This window comes from Cheilinus undulatus, linkage group 10 (assembly GCF_018320785.1).
Source record: "Cheilinus undulatus linkage group 10, ASM1832078v1, whole genome shotgun sequence".
NCBI lineage: Eukaryota > Metazoa > Chordata > Actinopteri > Labriformes > Labridae > Cheilinus > Cheilinus undulatus.
This window is the reverse complement of record NC_054874.1, coordinates 12,191,944-12,219,555: the sequence shown is the minus strand read 5'-3', so window position 1 is coordinate 12,219,555 and position 27,612 is coordinate 12,191,944. Positions and strand designations below refer to the sequence as shown.

Genomic DNA, 27,612 nt, shown 5'->3' with positions numbered 1-27,612 from the left:
GACTAACAACCTAAAGTATGAGTCCTGTTATCCAGTCGTGACACAAGCAGAGCAGAAAGTCAGTCAGATACTCCACATCCAAGATCTAACACCGACTCATACAGCTCTGTTACAAAGTTTTCCCCAATGTGACCCCTCCTGCATGAGCAGAGGGGGGAAATCCAATGACGCAGATTATGTGAGATTGATGATATCTGGAGGACAGCCGAGATTATTCCTTCCCAGATTTATGGAGTCTGAGGAAGAGCCCCATTTCTAACACGCTGATTACGGCTGTGGGGCTCAGCAGGTTGTTCACACGTGTGTTTTTATGCGCCTGTGTGCATATTTTTCAGGATACAGTACCATGAGACTGATGTGCTTTGTGTGTAATAAAGAAGCAGCATAATGAGATGCCTAACTTTCCCTCTTTGAATGATATTTTACATTAAAAATGTAAATTAAAAAGTCCCCCCCTCACCACACCCCAAACCCCCTTCTCCTCATCACCATGTCCAAAACAATTTTCTGCATGGCTCCCTTGCGGTGGTGGAATAGCCTGCATGCCTGTGTGCGTCTGGACCCTAACTGATTGTGATTGCATTTCCATCGGATTTTCTCCCAGCAAGAAGGAGAGCTGGGACCAGACGGGGAGATGGGATGAGAGAGGGAAACTCATCTCCCCCCCTTCCTGGAGACAGTCCTTTTCTAGAGTGTGTGGTCAGGCAGACACACAAACACACACACACAGTGAACGGTGTCCTCTATTACTTGGGGTATTAGCATCACTAATGAGGTGTGAGAGAGGGACAGAGATGGAGCAAGTGGAAAAGGAGTAGGAGGTGGATGAGGGAAACAGAGCCAGAGAGGAAGAGGGGGGAAACTATCCATCTCAGCGCGGGGTAATCGGTTAGAAAGGTGGAGTCAGAGGAGGCTTTATTGAAAGAGTAATGAGTGAGAGAAAGAAGAAGAGGAAGGAGAGGAAAGCTATGAGGAAGTCAAGTATACACAGGGCTGGGAGAGGTAGTTTTATCCACCCAGACAAACTGAAGCATGACCTACTCAGGAGCCACATTCAGAAGAGCCACAATCCAAAACATGTCTGACATCCCTGTAATAGTAGCTATAATTGATTGAAGGAATGCATATCATGATAAATAATGCAATTAGGGATGGGTATCATTATTTTTTATTGATGTTGATACCCTTATCAATACTCATTAAAGACTCAAATCCTTATTGATTTGATACCACTGTCGATATTACCTGTTTTAAGGTGCAAAGACAAGATGACAATGCATTTTTAACAGAAGTGACTGAGAAGAGCTGGTGTTACAAAGGCAAACAGTTCATAGTTTCATCTGTTGCATCTTTTAAATTGCTGAAGCAACATTTGTCCTCCAAACATCACCAATAATGCAAGTTTCTCACCATGGGGTTACATCCTGACCAGTGAGGTCAGCCCATTTGAGACCAATATAGGCCCCATCTCCAGAGATCCCAGGTAGATCCTTGAAGTCCACACGGGCAATCAGGGATCTCTACAGACGGGGTCGCGTATAGGCTAATCCTGCTTTAAGTTCACACGGGCAATCACAGGTGGGCCACCACTGAACCCACAGACAAGCCCACATGTAACCCATACTGGGCCCACATGGACATGCTGGGATTTGATCACATCATTTTATCTAGTGTTTTTGAGCTGAGCTTGAACGCACATTGTAAGTTGTAAGTCTCTGCCACCTTGTCCAGCTTGCTCACTAGGTTTTATTCTGCTGATTACAAAAAAGATTTCAACTTTGGATCACAATTTTCAACAAACAACTACACTGCACAACCAAACAGTAGAGGGTAGTTTAAAAAAATCAAAACCCAAAATAGCTATTTTAACTTGATTTCTCTGAGTTGATTCAACATTTTTTTTAGTTTTTTAGTCAACTATACTGAATCATTTTAAGTCTTTTTTTGTCATTGTACTCAAATTATTTGACAATCAGACTTTAATCTGCAGTGTTTTTTTTCCAGAATGCTTTTAGGTGTTAGACACTTCTGCACCATGAGTGAAGTTAACAACTCATTTAGACGAGAAGTAATTTCAACATTGCAAGAATGATGTGCAGACCTCCGTGAAAGAATACTTTCTGGTTCAAAGTGCACAGTCTTTCACTGTAATGCTTTCTACAGACTGTGTGATTTTAGCAGTGTTCGTCATTCATCAACACCGCCTGTGCCGTGGTAAATAATGTAGCAAAGCTGGTGTAACTATAGTGGTTAGAAAAACATCTGAGATCAAGATTTTCCTCCTTGTTTGAATCCCTCCTTGTTTGAAGTGTTGTGTAGACGCCATTTCTTGCAGCATTTCTATTGGTTGATGAGTGACTTAGGTCGTAGCAGCTGTCACATTATGAGATGGTCATCCTAATTTCTGACACAGTCAGGATTTTGTTGTTTTGTTTTTCAGGGCTGTGACAACAGCCACCTGTTTCACTGTGTGACATTAGACCAACGTTTTAGAGCCACGACCAAAGATATCACCACAATTGGTCATCTTTCATCTGGGACATTAGACTTTTCGCACCACGAGTGAAGTTGCTGGCTCAGTTAGGCAACTCTCGCCTGTGCAAAGCAAGTCCAACCCAAATAACACATGGTATACTAAATATTTAGTGTGCGCCTTTCAGATACTGTCACTTAAATTGGCCTACCTTGAGAGGTGTAAATGTTCAGGGTTACAGGACAGTATGTGATAGAAATGAAGGGCTACTGCAATGTGTTAGAAAAATGTAGCTTTACGAAAAATATTTGAACAAGTCATTTTGAGTTGGATTCACGTACGTTAGTCACATTTTAATCAAACAATTATTTGGTTTTCTTTTTCCAGTCTTTCCTCATTTTTCTGACTTCAAATCTAAACCCTCTCCCACTTCCAGCCCACGCTGTCCTGCCCGCTGGCAGCAACTCTGAAACACACACAGTGAAGTAGGAGGAAAAGTGGAAAGAGTGTCACTTGAGAGTGACACACTTCTTCCTGGGCTAAACTTCACAAATAAAGTAGTGGCTTGTTATTGTCTTAAACATCATCAAACATTACGAGTTATTTTCAATGTTACGTTTAGTCTGAATGATCAGCGCCATGATTGAAACTTATAATAATAGAGATCATAGAGATGAGATTCTAACCTATTTGTATCTTGGGTAGAAATAGCTTGAAGAAACCTGTTTTTTGATAGTGCCTTCATTTCTCGGGAATTAAAAAACAAACAACTATAATCTTTAACACAATAAACTCTTTGAGTTTTTTATTTCCATGTATTTTTTTCTTTTGTCTGTTCTTATGTTCTTAAGTTGTCCTGAAAAATGATGTTTAGTTCTTGACTGTGCAACACAGCGCTGATGATTCACAGTCTTTTTAAGACAAAAATTCAAGGCGAGACACAATGGTTGAAAAAATAGCCTAGGACTCAGAGGGCTACTTTTTTTTTAGTAAATTGACAAATGTCTGTAAACACATTTCCCCCAAAATTTCAGGAAAATGACAGGAAATTCACCAAACATTCCAACAAATTTCTTGAAAAGTCAAAATCAACCACACAAAAAGATCCCAATCAAATGCCTTGAAAAAAAAATTCCCATGAAAATGGGACCATATTCCCATTCCCACTCCAACCATATTCCCTAAATTCCTATTGAAATACTTCAAATTTCCAAGCAAATTGCCCAAATGCAAACTTTCATTTCAATCAAAATGTTTTGGGTTTTTTTAAGATTTATTTTTTGGCATTCTGGGCCTTTATTGATAGAGGAGGACAGTTGATAGACAAAATCTGAACATAACTGGCCAACATATTCTTGTTCTTGACAAAAGTCAATGTATAAACTTTCCATTATTACTACAGGGCAACTCTTGAAAAAACAATAAAGAGGATTTAGTCATTTTTCAATAAAACCTCTAAACTATCAAGTTTAAAAAGTTGCTAATTTGCAAGAAAAAAGTAAACATTTTGTCACTTTAAAAGCTGTAAAGGTAAGTGAACCAAAACTTGGGGTTTTTGTGATTAGAAAGCAAAAAATCCAACCAATATTTTCAGTTTGGTTTCTTGTAAATTTTTGACCAAACACTATTTTATATATTATTGAAGGATTTTAAAATTTGACATTTTTGAGTTTCTACTGTCAAAATTGAAGACTTCCTTAACTCAGAAATTGTAATATTGTCCTGTAAATTTCCTACTTTTTATACTTTGGAAAATAAACAACTTTAAAATCCCCCCCCCCCAAAAAAAACATAATAATTTTTTTGCTTAAAAAAATCAGATTCTCTTCATTTTAAAAATCTTTTAGGTTGGCCTTAAAACATCGTGTTTCCAATCATGATTCTTACTAAATTTGTTTTTACATCTAATTTGGACAACCTCAGAGCCTCAGAGCAGACAGCCCCCCTCACCGAGATCTTAGGCACCCCCCCAGGAGTGCCTGGACCCCAGGTTGGGAACCAATGCCTTAGACCACTAGGCTGTCTGCACCCCCATTTCAATCAAATTGCTTAAACTTAAACTGACATTCTGGACAGTTATGTTTTATGAGTGTGAGTTGAGAACTACTGCTTTATATGACCAAAGTGACTTGATAGCAGTATGCATTATCTAAATCACTCTGGTGTTTTGAAAAATTTCCTATACACACCTGGGATGAATGGAACTCAAGGTGAGAACATAATAGATTAATGAAACTTGGTTAATGAGTAATTTCTGCTGATAATGTTTTCCTTATTATTTTAGGAGTAGGATTTCAAAGAGCGACAAGTTACAAAAGAGCTGCCTGTGCCTGGGAGCTGCAGGTTGCAGATCTTCTGTATACCCGTTATGTGCATGAAGGTCAGGTGTTCAGTACGGCAGTGTGCGTGGGTGTATGTGTGGTGATTTTCACATGTATCACACATGTACGTGATGCTTCTTATCACGTCGACTATTCCAGAAGGATTTCACGATTCTTTGTGAGCGATGAGAGGATATCCAGACTCGCTAACAATGCCTTTAATTGATGCTTTCACCCTTCCTACTCATATATGCTGAGCACATAGTGTGTGTATGTGCTGTTTGTGTGTGCGTGCTGAAGATCAGACTGCCATTTCAGAGGAGCTGTACCCACCGGACACCTGCTCTGATATCTCAACATTGACAAGCGTATTGTTCCAAGTGCTGCCTACACTATAATTCCACATAAAGCCTGTAATACACAAGTAATGAAACATCCTTCAGCTTTTATCTGCGTGTGTGTGTTGTTTGGTGATGTGTGTCTGTGTTTTTACCCCAGATAGCATCTTTGCTCCAGATAAACCTATTGTTCTTGCCTCTAACTACCATTATCCCATTGTAGGGGAAAAGTGTTTTGCCGGCTTCAGTACAAAACCCTGAGAATTGCTCCTTATCCAACTCCTGTCTCGTCTTCTCCCCTCCTCCTTCCACTTTTTTATTTCATCCTTTATTCATCTGTTTCCCCCTCTTCCATCTGGCGCTCCTAACTTTTTTTTTGTTCTTCCCGTACCTCATTTGTGCAATCACTCTCTTTCTTTTCATCCTTTCCCTCCTCTTCCTGCCCTCTTTCCTTTCGTCTGTCATAGCTGGATGCGGCGCAGTCATTTGCTGCTATAGTCTGTAGCTAGAAGCCCTCTCGCTGAGATAGATGCCTGCCTATGAAAGACATTTGTTTCCTTTACTGTCACAGTGCAATAATCAGCCACTCTAACGTAATCAACATATTGCCCTTGCGGTAAATACAGCTGAGCAAGTGGGTCCGTGCACATTTGTGTGGGCAAGTGAGCCTATGTGTGTGTAGAAGGAAGTGAAGTGTGGATATGCTTTGGTGTGTGCGTGCATGTGTACCTGCAGTTGTGTGTCTGTGACTTTTTTTTGTATTTATTTGGCAGTGCGTGCAATTGCACTTTCTCATGCATGCGTGCGCCATGTGACAGAGAGAGATGATTCTTGGTGAAAAAGCAGTTTGTTAGCGAATTAGAGTTAATTAGCCAACTTTCAGTTCCCAATGCTGTAATTGGGCCCATTTCTCTCTGTTTCCTCCAGCTGGCGTCTCTCATCCACTGCAGAGAAAGGAGGCAAGAGAGAGGAGGGCGAAGTCAGAGGAGCAGGGGGGGGAGAGGAGAGGAGGGAGAAGGGGATGTATTACATGTCTGTAGGGGTCTGTGGAGTGCTAGCAATCCCACCCCCTGGGGCCAAGAACCACTTGCACAGGGGATCGAGACAGTGAGAAGTATTAACTGGAAGATAATGACGAAAGGAAGGCTGATGGGAATGAAAATGCAAAAGAACGTGCAAGATGAGGGCGGGGAGGAAGTGGAGAGGGGTGAAGCTGAGAAGGGAGGGGGGGCAAAGTGACAGAAATGTTGAAGGATGAGAGGGGAGGCAGTGAAATCATGAGCCATTACAAATTAAGGGAGCGGGGTAGACTGTGAGGGGGGGGGGGTTGTGCAAGCACAGAGCAGCTGTTTTCAAGTCCGGCCAGTCTAGAACTTTCAAACATTCCTGCTCTTTCTATTTTTTTTTTTTTTTTTTCTGTTGCTGCCTAATAAACCCAAAACGCCATGAAGATATCATTTAAAGTAAACGTTCCTGCAGGGTCTGCTTGAGAAAAAAATTGAGGGATGGTGGAATAGGGAAGAGGCAGGGGATTAGCGAAGTGTATAAGAAGTGATGAAATAGGGGAACAGGCCCTCTCTTGGTGCAGCAGCGTGATGATCAGTAGAGTCTAATGAAGGTGCAGATGTCCCACAGGAGTCCTGCGCTCTCTTGACGGCCACTGGGAATGGCAATTAATGCACAGTGTACTGAAGGAAGATGCATGCGTGCATCCTGACTGGCACACGCATCCTTCACACTCACAATTTACATAAAATGTATTACAGCCCCCTCTTGGCCGCTGTCTAAATTCAAACACAGTGCAAATACTGTATAGTGCATTCAACCATGCTACAGTTGCCATCAGATTACATAATGAAAATGGTTACCAGAGAGCAGTATTATGCCCCATTATTCCATATCAGCACCAGAGAGAATAGCACACTGCTCAAGTGATTGCCTCCATCGTGCATGTAACCACCCAGAACTCTTGACAACATGGTCTTTTTTTTCTTAGATTGCACAAGAAGCCTCATTCCACTATTCTTTTGACCCCTTCATCAAATAGAAGCCCTATAAGTGCAGCCGAATCCCTTCAGACTGGCCCTGTGCTCATTATCTTATTGATATTTTTTATTGGAGAATAACACTGCTTGGGTGTAGAGGGGTCCCTGCACTGCCGATCAGCTTGAAGGAACATTTAAGATGAAAGGATAAACTGCTGAGACAGGAGAATGGAGAGGAACGGACTGAGTCAGAGATAAGCAAGAGAGTGTGCATAGGTGTATCTTTAAACAGGCATGAACGAGTCCGTGAGAGTGCGCGTGTGTGCTAAGTAAATTTTACAAGCCAAATATGGCTACTGGGCCCTCTTCTGAGATAAAAGCATCAGCCCCTATACCACTGAGAACGTGGCCTAATGGCACAACAAATAACACATGAGGCTGAGAGACGGGATGGGGGGGTGGTGTTAGAGGCACTGTGGGTGGATGACGTCAATATGGTCCCTGGCATTTACACAGCAGGAGGTGGAAAATGGGCACTGCTCTGTTCCACCTCAAATCTTGTAAATGAAGGAAGAGAGACAGACTGAAACTTTCCCCTCTTTTTTTTCCATTTGTCCTCTTCTTTATCCAGTGAAATTACCTTGACCTTTGCATATGTCAATTGAAATTGTTCTTCCCTTCTCCTCATCTTTCATTCTGCTCACTCCTGTACCTTCTTGCTTCCCGTTGAAAATTATTTTTTGCTCCAAAGCTACACAGAAGACATGAAGAATATCCTCTTACAGTGTCTACCCCTGCCTTTCTTTATGTACAAAATATGTGCACAAAGACGTTCCAACTATAAACCAAGGTTTTCCATTCAGCTCTGGGCCTTTGTGACTAGGAGGTTCAGACTTTCAGCTGTAAAATCCCTCAGCTGCCAAAAGAAATTGAAGGAGTTGCAGTGCCTTGAAAAATTATTCACTCCCTTGGATGTTTTACACTTTAATTGAGAGTATAAGTCAATCATGATCAATATAATTTGTCTTTATGACTAAAAATTACCAAAAAAGATTTTCCAGTGAGTGCAAAAATACCCCCACCCCCATTAAGCACAGCTAATTAAGCAGAGGTCCAGCCAATTAGTGAAATGGGGATCACCTAAGTGCAGTGAATGTGTCTCTAGTGATAGTAGTTTAAAGAGAAATGTGTGTTGAATGTCCATTCACTAGCTAATCAATATTCATGGCTACCATTACACCATAAAGACAAAAGAACACTCCAAGCAAATCAGAGGAAAGGTTATTAAAAAAATATAAGTCAGGGGATGGATAAAAAAAAATTCCAATACACTGAACATCCCCCGAAGTCAGATAAATCCATCATCAAGATATGGAAGGAATATGGCACATGTGTAAATCTGCCTAGATCAGGCCATCCTCACAAACTGAGAGACCAAGCAAGAAGAAGACCAGTGAGAGAGGCCGACGTGCAAGCCTGATCGAGACCTATCCACACAGCCTAAGGTGCATCTGTGGTGCACAAAGGATGAAAAAAGCCATGTATGAAATGTTTGTTCAAAATCACCTGCACACACATGCACTGACACACTGATATCTTAGTGTCATACAGCAGAGGTGCTATCAGTTGTAGTTAAGGAGGAGGGGTCTTAGTTACCTCTAGGTTAATGATCCTCATTAATATGCGCTAATATACCCCAGGTCATGCAGTAATTAAAAATCTCATTCGGCACTCTCAGCTTAAACTGACTGACTTGGCTTCGTCCTACAAAGATTAGCGTTTATTATTTGTCTCCGAGGTCTGTGCTTAATAGTGAGTGTGAGAGACTAACAGCCTAGTGTTGAATATTTGACCGGCCTCTCCGTCTCCTCCTGTGTGTAGTAAAATCCTTCTGCATCTGCTTGACTGGGTACAACTGTTTATGAGCTGAATGGGTTTGCAGGTTGTGCCTTTGAGAGTTGCATCACATTTGCAAGAGAGTGTTTGTGCAGAATGGGCACACAAACAAGCACGCCAAATACACACTCAGGCGCACACCCACATGCACAACTGCAGGTGAAGTCCACCAGCACGGGGACTTCCTTATTCCTCTGAGTCTGCTGATGTCAGCTGATGCAAGCTGTTATGCTAATTGTAAGGATGCATGATGATTGCGTGTGCTCATGAAAAAGAGAGAGAGGGGGGGGGGGGGCATGTCAATTATGTTGTGCATCCCTGATAGACAGATTGAAAAGAACATATATACATATAATGGGTTTAATGCTGTTTGAATTCCACTTTCAACTGTGTATTTTAAATTGCTCAAGCCCTGTCATAACTAACCCTCTAGTGTTTATTAAGAAACGGTCTATGGTCTATAACTAGGTCTGCACACGCTGTTCTTTAACACCTATGTGACTAAGCACTTTAAAGACCAAATTATTTTTATTTGTATTTTTTATTTGTATTGTTAAATATGCTCTCTTTTTGGTTTAATATTCAATAAATGACAGGCCATACTGAATATCACTTTTTTTCTACAACAAACTGGAGCTTTAACTACTGCCAGTTTAAAATTTAACCTCATGATGACTCAGCAGTCACAGAGTTAATCAGGTGACCACTCAACAGTCACAGAGTTACTATGACGACCACTCAACAGTCACGGAGTTACTCTGACAACCATTCAACAGTCACAAAGTTACTCTGATGACCACTCAACAGTCACAGAGTTACTCTGATGACCACTCAACAGTCACAGAGTGCCAGTAAATAGAACTCTTATTTAACAAGCAATTTACTCTTGCTTAATGTAAAATATCCTGCACCATCTTACTGCTTTAATGTATCTCAAACACTGTAAGAAAGCTCATGCACATTTGCACTAATTAATCTATTGACCAAAACTGAAATCACTGTGGTAAAAAGCTTCACCTTATATGCACATTTGCACTGATCAACTACCGGGAATTATCTTATCTATCTCATGTAAATCTGCCCACATCCTTGCATATTTTAGGCTTCAGATCATGTCTAGTCAGCATTCTTGCACCCTTTGAACATCTTGCAAACATTCAATCAATGCACAAAGATTTCTCCTTGAACAATAGCTAATGGTCAAATACCTGCCAAGAGCTTGTACATATTTAAATCACTTTTTTACTTTTTTAATGTTTGATTCCTGTACACTGAGAGCAAAGCTAACCAGAATTAAATTCCTTGTTGTGTAAGAGTACTTGGCCAATAAAGCTGATCATGATTCAAATATGCAATAGGGACTTCTAACCACTTTGAACTGAACCTGTGCAGAACTGAGGACCAAACTCAACTGTGACCCCTTTGAACCATTACACCCCTACGCATAGAAAATACATGGATTCATTGACAGTTGGCACACATATTTTTGGACAGATTTATGTGCACACTTTCAGCCATCCATAGCTAAAGAAGCACTTACTTCAAAGAGCAAAGTCATGCATGAAAATTCGCAATCACTTCCTCTCACTCTCCTCTCAGCACACTGAACTTAAAAAACACAAACACCTTGAAGGGGAGAGAGGCTGGGAGATAGTGGGCTAGATTTATGATACATCCATTAAAAAATGCACGGAAAATTTCACAGCACCTTTTATTCTGTTTGAGCTCACAATCTGCAAGTAATTAACATCTGATTTACTAAGGCGGCAGCTAATAATGCAATCAGTGATTGGGACGGCCTCCTAAGCACGTTCTGCAAGTGATGAGGGGCTCACAAGGTGCGCTTCAGCAGGAGGATTCGCCTAAGATGCAAAGAAATATAATTTTTCTAATATTCAAAATGTCAAATCCATTAACTTAGTCCACAATTAAACTCAAACCGAGAAAATAAATTGGGCTTCTAATAAGATAAAAAATTAAAATGACTTATCTATGAAAAGGGCAGTGAAAGTTTTACTGGAGCAGCTTTAAGTTGTATTAAAAGTTGCACAAAGAAAAGTAACAAGAAAAGTAAGAGCTACCACACTGTGCATACCTCAACAAAAGGGAGCAATCACCAAAATTCATGTTTAAAACCACACTCTGCCCATCATTACTCTTCTAAAAGAGGCTCGTGTGTTGTTCATTTATTCTTTACTGTATCTCTCTTTTTTCTCTCTGGAATAACAGTTTTTGTCCCCAAACAAGCTCGCTGCAGCCGTGCCCTCACACTTAATTAACTTTTCTTTCCTTTGCCACAACCAGTGTTGTTTAAAGGTGAGAATTACCCCAGTAACAATGGCCCTCACTGCCTGAAAGAACCTTTTGTAAAATCTAGCAGAATCAACTGGAGTTATTGTGCCCCGTTGTTTTGTTTGTATTATTCGTGCAAGCCCTTTCCAAATTCATGTGCATAAAAGCAAGAGGCACACAAGGTGTACCTCAGATGACAGCCAAACTGTGCTTTCATGCGCCTGTGTCTCTTTGATAAATAACACACACATCTCACAGGCGCAATGAGCGTCTGAAGCGAGGCGCAGAAGGCTCAGTAAATTTGGCCCAGAGTGTGGAGACTGCAGCCCGTTCACCTTGAGAGAGAGAGCGAGGCTCAACAGTAAGCTAGTTAGAGGGAATATAATGTGGCTTATTGTCTTTTTCAGCTCTCCATCCTTTTTTCTGCTGTTACTATAAATAGCATCCACAGAACATCAAAGAGAGGAGACTTTTCTCTCAGCAACAGGCCACAGCACAGTCATTATCCGCTGGCTGGCAATGCATCACCCCTCTTTCGGGACCGTAGAGGTCTCTCCGTACGTGTGTGCATGATAATCGTCAAAGGAGACACTGCTGACTCAGCCTCGCAGGCGCACACACGCACGCACGTGCTCCACATAATGTAACATCGCACACATAAAAATCCCTCATTGAAATTGAGTTTATTCATGAGATTACGATACAACACGCTATCTCTGAATGCACAAGGTTACTAACTGGCAGATCTGTGCGCCAAACAAATCTGGATCTCTTACAGTCCCCTCTTTCTCCCGAGGCACTTCCTCAATCCTTTATTTTCCTTCACTCTCTCTCTCTCTCTCCTTCCAATCTTTGTCCTTCCTTCAATTTTCCCTCTCTGTTTTTCTACATTGTCATACAAACCGCAGCAGTCACTGGTTGTTTCATTGAAGTCCCGCTATGCTGAAAAGGTATTTGTGCAGGCACCTGTGCATCATCAGTGAGTTTGGTTTGTTTCTCTGTTGTGTGTGTGCCTTTTGGGAGTTATTCAGTATGCATTTGATTCTTGATGACAGTCGTTAGTTCAGATACGAGGTGATCGTGGGTAATGTGCTTTTATTTCATGAGCTCCATCTGCCAAAATTTCATGAAATGGGCTCTATCTTGAAAGGCAAATGTAACTTGTCTCCCTTGCAAGTGAAAATAAAAGCATTTTATTTTGTGATGGAAATTTTACTATAAGCAGGATGTAGGTGGATCAATCAGAGTGGAAATTTAAGGTTTCATGGAGCCTTAATGACTCATATTGATTGCACGCTTATTATTTCTATAAACATAAACTGAAGATTTAATAAAAGCAAATGAGTTTCTACTATTTTTCACATGAGTAGTAGGTGACAATGTGGAAAAGGGTTAAACTGAACCTTTTTTTGGCCCCTGACTGGTTAGCTGACCTTCCAGTATAGAAACTGGGCCACTTCTAGTTAGACAAACTTTCGTCTCAGCCGGCTGTTTTCAGTGTATTGCAGTGACACCTTACTTTACTTTAAAATACTTCAACATGGTTAAGATGTGTGTTTGGGTAGTCTGTAAGAGACACTCAGTATATTTACTCTGTAGGCCTGGGCAATGGATTGATTTTGTGGAAAATCTCGAGTTGAAAAATAAGAATCTAAATGTTATTTTTGCCTTCCTAGACTGCTCTCCTTGGGCTTTGCTTAGTTGAGTACAGAACGAACTGGTTGGAAATGCTGCATCAGAATGAGAAACATTTGGATCATTTGTGCACCAGCTTGCTGAGCAAATATAAGCTGATGAATAAGTCTCATGAAGCCCAGACCCTATTTTAAGTTAGGCAAGTTAATTTTGCCAGAAATGTTAGCATAAAGTGATGTTGGCATTGCTATTCTGTTCCATTAGCTAACTAGCATCAACATACACTAATTTAATGTTAATGTTGGTTTTGTAAGGCAGAGCAGACTGTATTTCAGAACAGAAGAAGAAACATTTTATAAATAAAAAAGTGAAAAAGATCAGAGGTCTAATCCACTAGTTACACGAACGGTGGTTTGCTTTAGCTAAAGCTAACATAGCTCAGTAGCTATGCAATTAACTTTACAACATAAGTCATTGCTAAGTTAGCATTCGCAACATTTTCTGTAGCAAATATAGCTAAAGCTAATGTAGCTACATAGATAACTAGAAATATGAATATTCAAGTATCTGAAAATTTGATTCTGATTCTTGGGTTCACGATTCAATTCAGAAAAGATTTTCAAACCGATTCCTGATTCACAACACTTCCTCCATTTTCTTATGATGAGGTACACGAAGGAGCTGTAAGTTATTATTTGGCATTTAAAAGCTGAATTAAATGAGCTCGAGACGATGCTTCTATTTGTATTTTTGTAGGGGTTTGCAATTTGCAAAATAATTTAATGTGAATAAAATGTGGGGGCTAAAGCAGAAAACCTATTTATCAGAAATGAATGACTCTAAAGCCTCACTATTCAAGATGCTGTAGGGAGAGCAGGTGTTTGGGTTTAACTGGTGATCAGGTTTACTGGTGACTTCAACTATGTGTTGTTGCTTGTCATTGTTATAACATCCTCAAGACACTGAACATTTTCTGTTATGTCTAATATGTGCTTTAAAGATATAAATTTAATGAAAAGCTAATTAACGGGGCTCAAAGTTTTCAATATCTTCTATTAATGGTCACTTGTTACAGTAACATTGGTCTCTGACGTACAACTCAGACATGAACCCGTCCTAAAGAAGCTAGTTTAGCACACTTAGCAAACACATTGGCTTAGGCTGCCTCTTACATTGAATTGTAGAACCCACAGTGTCTTAAAACTTTTCTTTTGTCAAAACAGGATGGGCCTAGTAACTCAGGCCTCCATAGACAGTGCAGGGAGTACGTCAGTATGTCAGACACAACAATGTAAACATTGCTGACACTGAGAGCTAGCGCTGCTAATGCTAACAGCATAGCGCCACACATCCTCCTGCAGTTGACACAACACACAGAGGAAAAACAAAATTGTCTGATTTTGAATACACCCAGGGTGTGATAAAGTCTGTTAAAAAAATATTGATTCTTAGACATTTTGAATCGATTCAGAATCGCAGAAATTGGTAGCTGTGATTCTGACGTGAACCGATTTTTACGGTACCTCAACAGAAAGTGTACCTACATAGATTCTGGAGCTGCTTTGTGAGCTTAGCTTCAAATAGGTCTGGCTTTAGCCACATTAGCTGCACAGCTACATTAGCTGTGTAGTCAGTTAGCTGCATAGCTATGTTATCTACATATTTTACGCAGCTAACAGAGCTACATGAACTACATTTGCTGCATTAGAATGTTTTCATGGAGAACAAGGTTTCCCCTGTAAGCAGACTGTTTACTTGGCTTAGTTAAAGGTTTTATAATCAGGATTTGCAGGTCAGGTTTCTAACATTTAACTTTTGGGTATCCTACCCCTGACCTTAACCCTTACCCTAACCCTAAACGGAAGTTTAATCTGATTTTATTTCAGAGGTTTTAGTATGCATTTTTATTCTGAAAGAGACAGCATTATAGATGAGTCATTTGTTGCTGACCCACAGGAGGATGGCTAAGGTTAGCCAACATCACAATCATTAGATATCGGTAATATTAACTTAAAAATGTTCAGGTTTTTAGATGTTTTGGGATACCCTTACACTCCATTTCAAATGGTATGGAACTCAGCATCAAGATTGTGTTTGACCCAGTAAAAGTAACTGATGTGCGAGGGCAGGGATTGACAAAGGGTCAATTCAGTTCATTCTGTCTTATCCATGTCACTGGCATGTATTCTGCAGTTCAAATTGTTCTTCTCATGCCTTTACACCTTCTACGAATGATGCAGCACTTTGGCAGATTGGAGGAAAAGCTCTTCCCAGCATTTCACCCTGCTGATTTTTTTTTTCACGCCGCGCAATCTAAAAGCTTTCTCCAGTCGACATAACAAAGAAATTGCTCTTCCAGATACAATATAAATCTGTGAAGGTCCTTCCAAAGCTGCAAGCAGGTTTCTGTTGTGTTAGTGTCTTCACTAAGTGCCAGGCCCAAGTGCCAGCACCAGTCATCAAAGAACTTGTCCATATTTCACACTCAACCTTTTGCTAAAGTGAGAAAATATGGCAGCCCCCATAACTCGTAGCATAAAATCTCCTTCCAACTGTGTGAAACGTGAATTTACTGCAACAAAAATTGCTTTTCCAAGCCCTTAAATTCATCCTTTTACTTCATTGTTCAGCTGCTGTCACTGTATTTTATAATTTGAATTACAAATTTGGAAATAATTAAGTGGCAATTTTTTAAGCATTAGAATCTTTTCTGTGGCATGAAATGACCTCATTTTGTCTGGTTCTTGGTGCCTCATTATTACGTTTTATACCACTTATATGGTTTTATTTTGGTACTGATTCATATTTCATTGTGTGTTCTGCCCTAACAATTAATATGACATTTTATTCTCCTGCTGTCAAACTGATTCACAAATAAACATAAAGCATTTTATTGAAAAGAGCAGCAGCAAAAAGGCATATGTATTGTTACAGGATGTCCATTATTCACACACAAACAGATAATTCCCCCTCTGCAGATCTCCTCTTTTCAGCTGTTACAGGCCATGTTCAGAGGTAATGGAAGGCTGAGAGGATGGGTGTCTCTGTCCCTGCACCCTGGACCTGGTTTCTGTGCGTGTGCACAAGCCTTTAAACGTGAGCTTGCAACATGAGAGAACGTGCGTGTGTTTGCATTCATGTGGGAGGAGGAGGCTATTTATTTTGATTGTTTTCAATGAGGGTCCAATGTGCAGAATCCATAACAATACCATCAATCCACAGTAGCAGCAGCAACATGGATGTAATTTATATGGTAATGCAGGCTCCATGTTTGCCCCAAGTTACACAGTGGACATCTCTGACAATGGACAGCATGGGTGTGCAGTAGCATCCTAATGCTATAAGTACAGCCATGGATGCTACACCTACTTGCACTTCTCAGCAACATGGAGGCATGTTTTAATTAGCAGATAGGCTTTGTTGGTGTGTGCAGGTTGAAAGGTTGAGTGTAGCACTCCGTGTCAGCTTGTGTCTGTCCTCAGCTCTCCAACTCGCTGAATTAAAAAAAACAGCCACTCAACTAAGGAGAGGAAAGGAGCATCTTTCTAACCAGATACTGGAATGACTCAGAGATGGTCCATTCTCATAGAGAGCTCTCCTGCAGGTTTCTTTCATCGTAGCACCTTGTAGCGTACTAACTTACACTGAAGATTTCTCCATTGTCATGTAAAACACTGCAACTTTCACATTCAATTTGTCACCCTGACCTTCCAGTAGAAGTTCTACTTAGATGTCTGGGTTGGTTCTCTATTATCTCCATGTATCTACAGAATACGAAGGTCAGAGTACATTGTTGAGAAAGCAACTAATCATCAGCGCCCTTCACTTGTGAATGATATTGCAGTCAGGCAGTGGGCGCCATCGTCAGCAGTAATGGGGTTTGATTTGTGATTGAAAAGATTCAACGAGGCGAAGGTTTCCTGCCTTTATCTATTCATCTCGCTCCACTCGATGCGTGTATTTCAAAGGAATCTTTCACAGAAATCTTTCTGAGTTTTCCTTCAAAGAATCCCTTTCATTGGCATCTTGTTGAGCCATTGTTGGCTACAGTTCTCCATGTATAAAGGTGTAAAGTCATTCATCGAAGAGCTTAATTAAGGCCGATTATAATATAAAGTTGAATCCAAGATGAAAACTGAATAAATAAATATTAGAGAAATTTTGACACAAATTGGTTGGAGTTTTGCAATGGGATTTTCCTCCATAAATACTACAATTAACAGGAGCGGTTTAAGCGGTTTAGAGCCCTCAGGAACAGAACGGTATGAGGCCCGCTCCCATTTAGCTGCAATTTATCTGAGTAAACAAAGTACTGGAAGCCTCACTTTAAAGGTAACAAAAGAGATGGGACAGATCTGATCCAATGTCCAGTATTAATATTGTTTTTATGTCGGACATCAGACTAACAGCATTGATCTACATCATTGATCCACTACAAAACTAAAGAGCAGTCCGATAACAAACCCAAACATCACCTGTTTGTGTCTATGTGATTTACGTGAAGCACAGTGATGAGGTAAAAGTGTGTTTTCTCCTCTCTAAGCTTGATAATAGCAACATTAAGCACCTGTGCTCTGTCATCCTGTCTGTGACTTTAAAACGAACTGCAGCGACTCGTATTACAATCATAAATTTGTACAAATTTTCTATAAAATCCCAAAATGTTGCACCTCCTGCTTCAGTTTGCCCCCCTCCCTGTCCCCATCCTCATTAAGTCCCATTACATCACCGCCCAGTATAACACATATGCTCACTCCACCACAATGCTGAAGAGTAGAAAGCTTTAGCTCTCAAACACATACGCTAAAAAACAGAAACTAGCGCACAGCAGGATCATGATTCTGTATTTTTCTTTATAACTGACAGAGTAAGAGACAGAGCTGGAAAATAACCAGACTTTGTTGAAACATGCCCACAAGGAAACGTATTTGGCACACCTGGATGTGATGATACACCTGCTCCAAAATCAATGATCTGGGACCCCCCAGGGAGGGCGCCAAAGATCTGAGGGCAAGGTTTTGTCTGTTTTGAGACTGCCAAAATTAGATTTGCAAATACTAACTAAAACTATGATAAAGCAGTTCTTAAGTAGTATATACAAAGGTCTTTTGATAAGGAAATCATGCATAGGTCTTCTTTATGGTTTTATCAGTGAAATAGTGCAAATCTATGTTGATTTTTGGTGGCAATGTGTCACTTTTTTGTCTCTCTTGGGTCCTGGGGGCTCCACTTTTCTTAGGTACATGTAGGGGGGCTCCTAGGAAAAATGGTTGAGAAACACTGTTGAAGGCCAATCAATGCAAACCTGCAGAGACGCTGAGCCATTATGCAGTTAAATGGGGGGAAAAAAAGACCACTTTCATGCAATGCAAATTGGTCTTATTTATTAAGGTTGTAATGACGAGGTTGGTAACTGCATGGCACTAATAGAGTAAAGATTAGTCTACTGCCTGTTAGAGCTGATGGAATTGTGCAGCTGTTTTTATAACACACAAACTTTCCAGTGATCAGGAAACAATTGTACCTCAGTTTGACTTAAAAACAAGTGATGTTTGAATAATATCTGTAAGTATTGATTTCACATTTCTTTTACCTAGCCATGATAGAGAGGTATATCAGTCTGAAGCTTTTGGCTGTTTTCTATCCATGTTGGCACTGTTATGCATGAGTTTTCCTTTAATTAGAGAGGAAACTTAATGAAATGAACTGTCTGTTATTCTGAATATGTAACATGGATTATCAGAATCTGTGTGGGAAAAGGGTGGGATTGGACATACCAACGTCAGCATAGGCCAATGTTAAATGTTTATGGCTTCTTAAACAACATTTTCAAATATTGACAAGAAAATAAGCACTGATATCTTTTTCTTTAAGAGGAAAAATGAACGAGTGGCCAAATTTCACATAGTTGGGTGGTCTTTCTGGCACTCTTCCAAATTCAGATGTCCAGTCCGTCACTGTACATGGAGCTAAATTGAAAAGATAAATAGCTAAATAACTGTTCTTCCTCATTGAGAATTATGGTAGGTAACTTAAGTAACCCTGATCCAAAAGACAGTGGCAACTTTGTGAAAGTATTCCTATAATCTACATTTTACTGAATAAGATGCTAACTTACTTCCTGTCTGGAACAGGATAGGCAGCTGAGCTGATGTAACACCACTGTATGAAAAGAAAAAAGAATGAGAAGACTAGAACAAAGAGGATGTGCTACTTTTGAAACAACCCAGGTATTTTCAACTAAAAACAGTAAGTTTTCATAAGGAGAGTCTGACTCATAATCTTGGAAGGAATATAGAACCTGAAAGTGAACAATGCTGTGATGTAGAACAAAACAGTGTGACGCTGCAAGTGAGGATAGCATCTTTTTCCCAGCCGGAAGGCGTCTTCAACCTCTGTGGCAGGCTGTTTGTGTGGTAGAAATGTGTGTGTAGAGGACGTGCCTGCTTGGTAAGTGGGCCCCCATAGTTTTGGAGTGATGGAGTGATGTAGGCTCGATGAAAGAGGGAAACAGAGTGCAAGAAGAGGAGAGCTGCAGGCCAGAGACGAATCCAGACACTCTGTTTCACATCAAAGAGAGAGCCGGTGATAGAATCATCTCTTTAGGCTGCAAAAACCCAACTTTATTAATTAAAACACGTCTGGTGAATCATCCTCTCATCTCTGCCATCTCTCTTTACTCATTTTATCACTCATCTTCTGCAGTGGCACTGATGCGAGAGGAAAGAAATGATGGGGGATGTAGTAGGAGAACACATTCTAGGTATAAAGCGGATGAATTCAAAACATTCCCGGATAGGCTGTGACATCCATTTGTTGCTCACACATGCTGACAACAACAGGTGTGCGTCTTGCTACAGCTGAGCTAAATTTTGAGGAATTAAAATGGAATGAATGAGAGGAAAGAGGAGGCGAGGATTTGCGAAAGAAGGGGGAAACAGGAAGAGAGATTAGATGGAGGAGACAGACTGCACTGTATAGATAAATAGAGAAAGGGGCCCATTGTGTCAGCAGCTGTCATCACTAAATAGCCCTCAGATCACTGTCAAACACTATCAGACACACATACATACTGTATATGTGCATACTTCCACACACACTGACTGACAGCTCCCCCTCAGTCCAACATCTGTGCTGACAGCAGCCGTGGTAATGAGTCTCTGCATGTGCCAGCATGGGTGTGTCGTTTCTTTTTCGCTCATTTTTGTTGTTCCCCCTCTTTCGCTCGTTGTTATTTCCCGTCATCTTAATAGAGGAGCGTGCTGATTGACTCGCCATCGAGAGCAACACGTGTAACAGCTGAGCGAGAGCGCCGCTGAGTGTAAAAGTTGCGTGGTGGATCGGTGAGTTATGCGTTGTTCGAGTCGCTATCCAGGTGTGCTGTATTTCACATCGAGGTGTGGGAAAAAGAGGGGGATGAAAGAAAGGAGAGATGAAGTGATGATGAATGGCTCTCGTTAGAGGGGTAATTTGTCTCTCCTTGTCTGACTGGGCTCCAGCTGTCGCTCCATCCCTCGCTCCACTCCACTCTCCTCGGCCTACCACTCCTCACCTCAGCCAGATGGGTGGACGGATGGACGGAGCGAGCAAGGGAGAGAGACAGAAATAGAGACAAGGACGAGTGGAAGCGAAGTTAACGCAGGGAAATCGTTTGAAAAGCAGCAAACAATGCTTTTACAAGGCTATAGGAATCATATAGGCATATATGACTCACACAATACGCCGATGATTACGGTGTTTCTTTTTACATTGTTAGAAACCATCAAGAGACTCCGCTAATGCCTTCGATACTGTACCACAGTGTTAAGATGACGACTTTCCCCTCATGATACACTTATTTTTCACACTAATCAACACTTGAGTGAGAGAGGCGTGCATTCAGAAAGTGAGAGACGGGCACAGAGAGAAGGATGTATACAGATGGCCAGGGAGGCGGTTGAAGGATGGCGGCGCACAAAATCGTCAAGAGAACCACGTGAACTCTTTGCTAAGTCTTTGTTCTTAATAACACAAAGCAATTTCCACTGACCTTTCTAGAAATGTAGCGGGCAGAAATGACTGAGTTAAGGATGCCCCACAGCATAATTGCTAAGGAGATTAAAGTTCCCTTAATTGCTTTTGGCCAACTAGTGCAATTTTTTCTTTTTTGTAATTAAAGTGATTTAAAATATTAATATCCACGCATGCATATACATAACCTTCTGTGCAGGAGCTCTCGCACACAGAAATTGTGTAATAAAAGCATGCAATGGCGATAAAACAATCTGTAAGTGTGCTGCACACTCATATGTGTACATGTTTCCCCTCCTGTTGTCACCAATGGCCTCATTATAGGTGCAGTGAAATATGCAAATCCCTGCTCGCCATAAATAGAAGTGAGTGATCGATTCATTTAGATCAATCGCTTTTTTTTTTCCTTGAGTGGTCTATTCCCTCTCTTCTCATCTTCTTGCCTCCTCCCCTCCTAATTATCCTCCGCTATTCCTTGTTTTTATCCGCAATAAGTTTTGTCAGCTCATAGCTCCTCATCTGTCCTGTTTTTCCCTGCTTTCATTTCTCTCTCTTTCACTCTCTATTCCCCCGGTCACCCCCCGTGACCTCGTCCCCGCTCTCCTGCTGTCCCTCCCCGCCGCTCTCCTTTCCCCTCCTGTCGGCTACACTGTTTGCTTTGCCATTGTTTATCCATTTTTCTCTGTTTGCGCTGATGAGATTGACCGGACACACACTGCACATACACACATACCTAAACAGAAGACAAGGCTGGCATCTCTCTGGGGTGTAGTTAACGTTGGGCTGTAGATCGATTCCAGCTCTGGTTTCCATGACGCAAAGCTGGAGCTGTTTGGACGGCGGGACAGAGGCATCACTCTGCCTCCTTTTCTGTCAAATATATCTCTATAATGCCACAGCAGCACTTAGACTCAAAAGTGTATCTTCAGTGATTAATGGGCTCCATTTGATGCAGCATAGATGGGCAAGTTCGCCAACAACTATGTCCGAGCACTTTGTTTCTTAAACGATCTCCACGTTCATCCTCCCTCGCTGTGCTCTGTTTCCCTGATGCAAGCAATATTGCTCTGTTCAGAGACAAAAATGCGCCCCATCTATCATGGCCTTCACACATTTTGATTTCTATCAATACTCTGTGATGGGAAGGTGAATGCTGTCAAATTACAATCACAGCACATCTGTATTCTGAAGAACAGTCAGAAAAGAAAATGAAAGAAAAGAAGAATGATGGTAGATTTTCAGCTATCTAATCTTTTTTCTTCAAGGTCCTTCAACTCTTCCTTCTTTTGTTGTCCTCTGTTCAAGTTTCTTTCATGTTCAGTAAAAAAAGAAGTGAAAGTCCCTGCATTGCAACTTCTCAATTTTGCCTTGTGAAGTTTACGAAGGCAAAAGTAAGAATGGTTTTTCAAACTAAGGCCTTGTTATTGCTTTTCTTCCACCCACTTACATTTTTATCTAGGTATGTGAAGGGTAGAGCATTTATACAAAGAAAAGGGGGAAAAAAATGTTTGTAAAATAAAAATTAAATTGAAAAAACAGTGTAGTTGCCCAGGGCGCTAATTTAAAAAATAGAATCAGGAAATAAGTGATTATCAGCGTGTCAAAGTGTCTTTTATGCCGACTTTCTAATTAGTGGTTGTAATAACCTGAGTCCTTCGGTGGATTGGCTGGACTCAGTGGCCTCATTCTTACCGTATTGTTGATTGATTGAGCTGCAAATATGGCAGACATAATTATTCTATATTTTGAGCCGTCTCTAAATAGAATTTATTAGATTTGTCTTTGTCCTTGATTCCAAACCTTTGGAGAGTCGAGTGAATTCTCTTCATCCTTCTTTTTCTCTCTCTGGTGGATGGGACAGCCTGATTGTGTCCACGCGTCCCATGGCTCACACTATTTAAAGACTTGGCTGTTAACTTTCTTTTGTCTTATCCATGCAGAGGACAATCGTACAATGGGTGGAATGGCGCAATGTAGGTCCGTTAGAAATTTTTATCTTGACATTTTTGTTGCAAGAAATTCACTGTCAGTTGATAAAAACGTGTTTTCCTCCCAGCAAAAGTGAAATTAATTTGCATTTACAAAAAACTCTTTCAGGTTGAAGTGGAGACAGATTTCTACAAAGTAATGTCAATTAAATAAAGATACATGATGTAAAATAAGTGACTGCATAAATATTAACCCCTTCCAGTCAGTGTTTAGTAGATGCACCTTTGGCTGCAATCACAGCACTGAGTCTGTGTGGATAGGTTTGCACATCTGGCCACTACAATTTTACTCCATTCTTCTTTGCAAAACTGCTCAAGCTCTGTCAGGTTGCACGGGGTTTGGGGTGTGAACAGGCCTTTTTAAGTCCAGCCACAAATTCTCCATTGGATTGAGGTCTGGGCTTTGCCTCAACCAAAGCTTTCACCTTGTTGTCTTTAAACCATTTGCTTCAGGTCATTGTCTTGCTGGAAGATAAATCTTCCCCCAAGCCATAGTTCTCTTGCAGACTGAGTAATATTGTCCTCAAGGATCTTCCTATATATTGCTGCATTCATACCTTTACAATCCTGCAGGGCCGGCTTCTGAGAAGCATCCCCACACCATGATGCTGCCACCACCATGCTTCACAGTGGGGATGGTGTGTGTGTGTTGATGAACAGTGTAAGATGGTGGTGTCCGGAAAAAATGGTGCCCTGTCTGATGGCTTTTTTTTTTTTTTTTTTTTTTTTTTTTTGCCACTCTTTCAAAGCGCTTAGACTGGTACAGTACCAGGTCAGCAGTTGTCTGCAGAGTCTCTCCTATCTCAGCTGCTGAAGGTTGTAACTCCTTCAGAGTAGTCATGGTTGTCTTGGTGGCCTCTCTCACAAATCTCCTTCTCGCACGGTCACTCAGTTTGTCAGGACAGCCTGATCGAAGCAAATTTACCCATGTGCCATATTCCTTACATTTCTTGATGATGGATTTAACTGAAATCCATGGACTGTTCAGTGCCTTTTCACTTACTTGCTTGGAGTGTTCTTTTGTCTTCATGGTGTTATAGTAGCCAGGGATACTGATCAACCAGTGACTGTACCTTCCAGACACAGGTGTCTTTATACTATAATCAGTTGAGACACATTCACTGCACTCAGATGATCTCCATTTCACTAATTCTGAGACTACTAGCACCAGTTGGAAAAGTGGACAGGCTCAATGTCTCACAGCTTTGTAGTCAGGCATTACATCGGTATGTCAGATACTGGTATGTAAAAATCCCCAGCGCTTAGAGCTACTGCTGCTAATGTTAGCAGCGTAGCTAACAAGCCAGTGCCTACACCTCCTGCTGCACCATGCCAAAAGGTGGAGAGGCTGTATGGTGGAAAATGTCAGCTGCAGGGTTTGCTGCTCTCAAAGTGGGTGCTGAATATATATTTAGACTGAAAACAAAGTATGTAAAAGAAAAAATATCCCTCTTAGGATGAGTTTGAGTCAGAATCTTAGGAATACATATGTGCGATTCTGTGAATTGATTTTTTTCCAGCATCACTAGAATTAATTTTCCTTTTGTATCAATAATCTGAGACATTATTTGGAGAAAGTAGCACAGCTTTGCTTCCATTGTGATAGAGGAAAAATAACGTCTCACTGTTGATTTTTTTTCAGTGCAGTTTTAAGGGCAGAATAAAAAGAAAATGCCAAACCATCTGTAATTCTTTTGAAATGTTTGAAAAGGGTGTGGATGATCAGAGTAACTCTAAGCTTAAGCATGACTTAATTATAAAGACGTGAAGTGCAAACAGTGAATGATAATTTGAGAGGTTTTGTGGGTTTTTATGGGATCTGTCTCTCTGTATCTCGTCTTCATTTGCAGAGAGCTTCTGTGTTTGTAGCGAAGCTGCTTTGCTTGTATCAGAGGCCTGTTCCAAGAGCAAAGCAGATTAAGCATATAACCTTCAACACTTAGCATTTTTAAGAGTTACTTATCCAAATTATAAAAGGAAACCGAGCATGTTCTCGTCTACAACTCACTATGCTGATACTCTTAATGTCATTTAACACTACCAGTCTGAGATTTCTGCACAGCATGTGTCTATTTTTATACACAGCACTACAGATGAACATCTAAAAAAAATTGACAGCATTTTTCCCCAAAACACATCGTCCCAGATACTCTCAAACTCGCTGTCAACACTTTTCACAGGAACTATTTTAGAATTTTACAGTTATGAGATATCAAACCGGTGACAATTTTTATTCTCCCCACTGGAATAAAGAAGGAGGCAGAAATCTCAGAGACAATTATTTTGAAAATGGAGAAAAACCATCTTCATTATTTTGATACAATTTAGCTGAATCAACATATCGAGGGTGAGGCTTCATCTCAGTAAACCTGCGCTGGAACAGGCCGCTGTCTCACTGTCAGTCATTGCCATCTGTTTTGTCTAACACCCCGCTCTCCCCTCCTTCTCTCCTCCCCTTCTCTCTCTCTCCCACCATGCTCCAGGTCGCCCACTCCCTCCAACCTCCTCCTCCTCACTGCTCCCCCCGTCCCTCCCGTCCTCCTCGTCCGCCCCCCACCATCCCTCCCCTGGCCCGTCTCCTCCGATCAGGGAATGCCAGGTGCCCCTGCTGGAGAAAAACTCCACCCACTCTCACCTGGAGCCCCACCCGGACGACTCATACATGCTCCGTGCTCAGCCCTCCTCCACGGGTAAGAGAGCTTTCCATCAGTCCACCCGTTTATTCCTTCCATTCATTTTATTTATGTTTCCATCTGTCATCCATCAGCTGCATCACGCCATCATTTGCCCACGTCCTGATGCGATTTAGTCGATGCTTAGTAAAATGTCAAGCTTTGATTTGATGTCACATTTGGTTCTTTTAGCCATTTTGTTCCCGCTTTTCCGCGATTGTCCAACTTCAGTATTGTTTTTCTGGATGTAAACAACAATCATTTACATTGGGAAGGATCATGAACTTAAGTTAGAGATGTAACATAAAAGATGAGTCATGTCATGGTCAGTTATGGATGTTTTGGTCATTTTTTACAAAAGGCTGAAAAGAAACATACAGTGTAGTCATTCAGAGACATGTTTCAATGATATCTGTGTCTACTTTAACCCTTTATAGAGCCCTGATTGGAATACTTAGACCTTATGAATCCAGATTCTGGAATATTATTGGTGGATATCCAAAGACTATTGCTTTTGACATCTTTATATATTTCTTTTTTTATTATGATGAAAATCAAGGTGAAAAAGGTGACCTATATGGTTCTTTGCTCGTTCACGTTTATTTAAAAAAATCCATTAAGTGTTAATAATGGAAAATTAAACATATAAAGGGTCAAATGAATATTTACTTGCACAATAAAATATATTTAATAAAAGAAAATATTTTATGCATGTGCTTAGTGCATGTGGAAGAACTCTTCACAGCTACAACAGCCTGGCACCTCCTCCTCATAATGGTCACCAGCCTGGTCACACACTGCTGTGGGATGGCATCCCATTCTTCAACCAGCATTTGTCACCTGTCAGCCTTTCAGCCCAAGCTTGTCCCACCTGTGTTCAGTCGGGTTGAGATCATCGTGTCCCCTAAACTTCCGGAGGTCGTCTTCTGATAAACCCTGCTCTTTGGTGGGCAAGTGTGTCATCTTGGAGGACAGCGATTGGCTCCAGACTGTGGAGAGATGTTGGGTTGCCACTGGTTGCAGAATCTCATCTTGATAGCTCTCTGCACTGAGATTGCCTCCAGTGATGACAAGCCTCTGCCAAAAGATGTTATTCTATAGGTGCAGCAATCAGCATAGCATTCTCCGCATCATCTCCACACATTGACCCTACGATCTAACCACCATAGGCAGAACTGGACTCATGGCTGAACATAACAGGTGCCAGTTGGGCCACTATTTGTCAATAGCGACAGTAAAAAATGCTGTTTGGCATTAGCAGAGAAGATCTGATCATTTTTTAATGGGCACAACCCACATACTTAGCTCTGCTGCTCATCCCACAAATTTATGTTCCTTACAAATGTGACATTTAAAAAACAGAGCAACACAATGTGCTTCAAACTCAGTTAGTCAATCATTCTGGAAAGTGCCAATTCATATTAAATGTTATCTGCTTTACAAAAAGAGCTTCTTTAGATCATACTCATTTTTAAGTTATTCACATAGACTTGAGACCCTGGGCAGTGCAGGGGGGACTTAAAACCAGACTCTGCGCAGGGCTTCACTTTGGCCATAGGCGGCCCTGAAAGTGCTTCATCTGATTTGGAAATTTCTGAGTGTTAACCTTGCAAAGTCAACAGACTGGCCGGATTCCATGTCTGTCAACAGGCAGATCCATGTTGCAAGCCTCAAGCTGACACATTTGTTCACAGTCACAGAATGACTGGACCAGTCAGCTTCATTTGTGGAGGAAGAGGTGGTTGCCATAGGTGTAGCATAGTCCAAGCATCTGCAAACCTGTAAACAATGGCGGTCGGTGAAGAGATCAGCATGGATGCAGCATATTAAAAACTGCAGAAAAGATGTTTCAGCTCTTTTCCTGGTCAGGCAGAAAGCTTAAACAGCTTTTCTACATCTTTCACAGTTCTTATAGAACAAATGCTTTAGTTGCTCTGTGTTTTTCAAATGTTCTGCCCTTCCCAAACACTGTCCAGTGTTCCAGATGGATGTGAAATATTAC

At 41.0% G+C, this 27,612-nt stretch overlaps 1 protein-coding gene across 2 annotated transcripts in view; it reads left to right on the top strand.

Moving 5' to 3' along the window:
* The window catches only part of tenm2 (teneurin transmembrane protein 2), a 274,412-nt gene that overhangs the window by 134,727 nt on the left and 112,073 nt on the right, over nucleotides 1–27,612 (top strand). The window contains exon 3 of one of the 2 annotated variants that reach the window (XM_041797918.1): nucleotides 25,422–25,628. The exons of the other annotated variant lie outside the window; for it this stretch is intronic. Within the exon in view, the coding sequence (XP_041653852.1) occupies nucleotides 25,422–25,628 (207 nt within the window). The remainder of the gene's footprint in view (nucleotides 1–25,421; nucleotides 25,629–27,612) is intronic. 2 annotated transcript variants of the gene reach the window in all.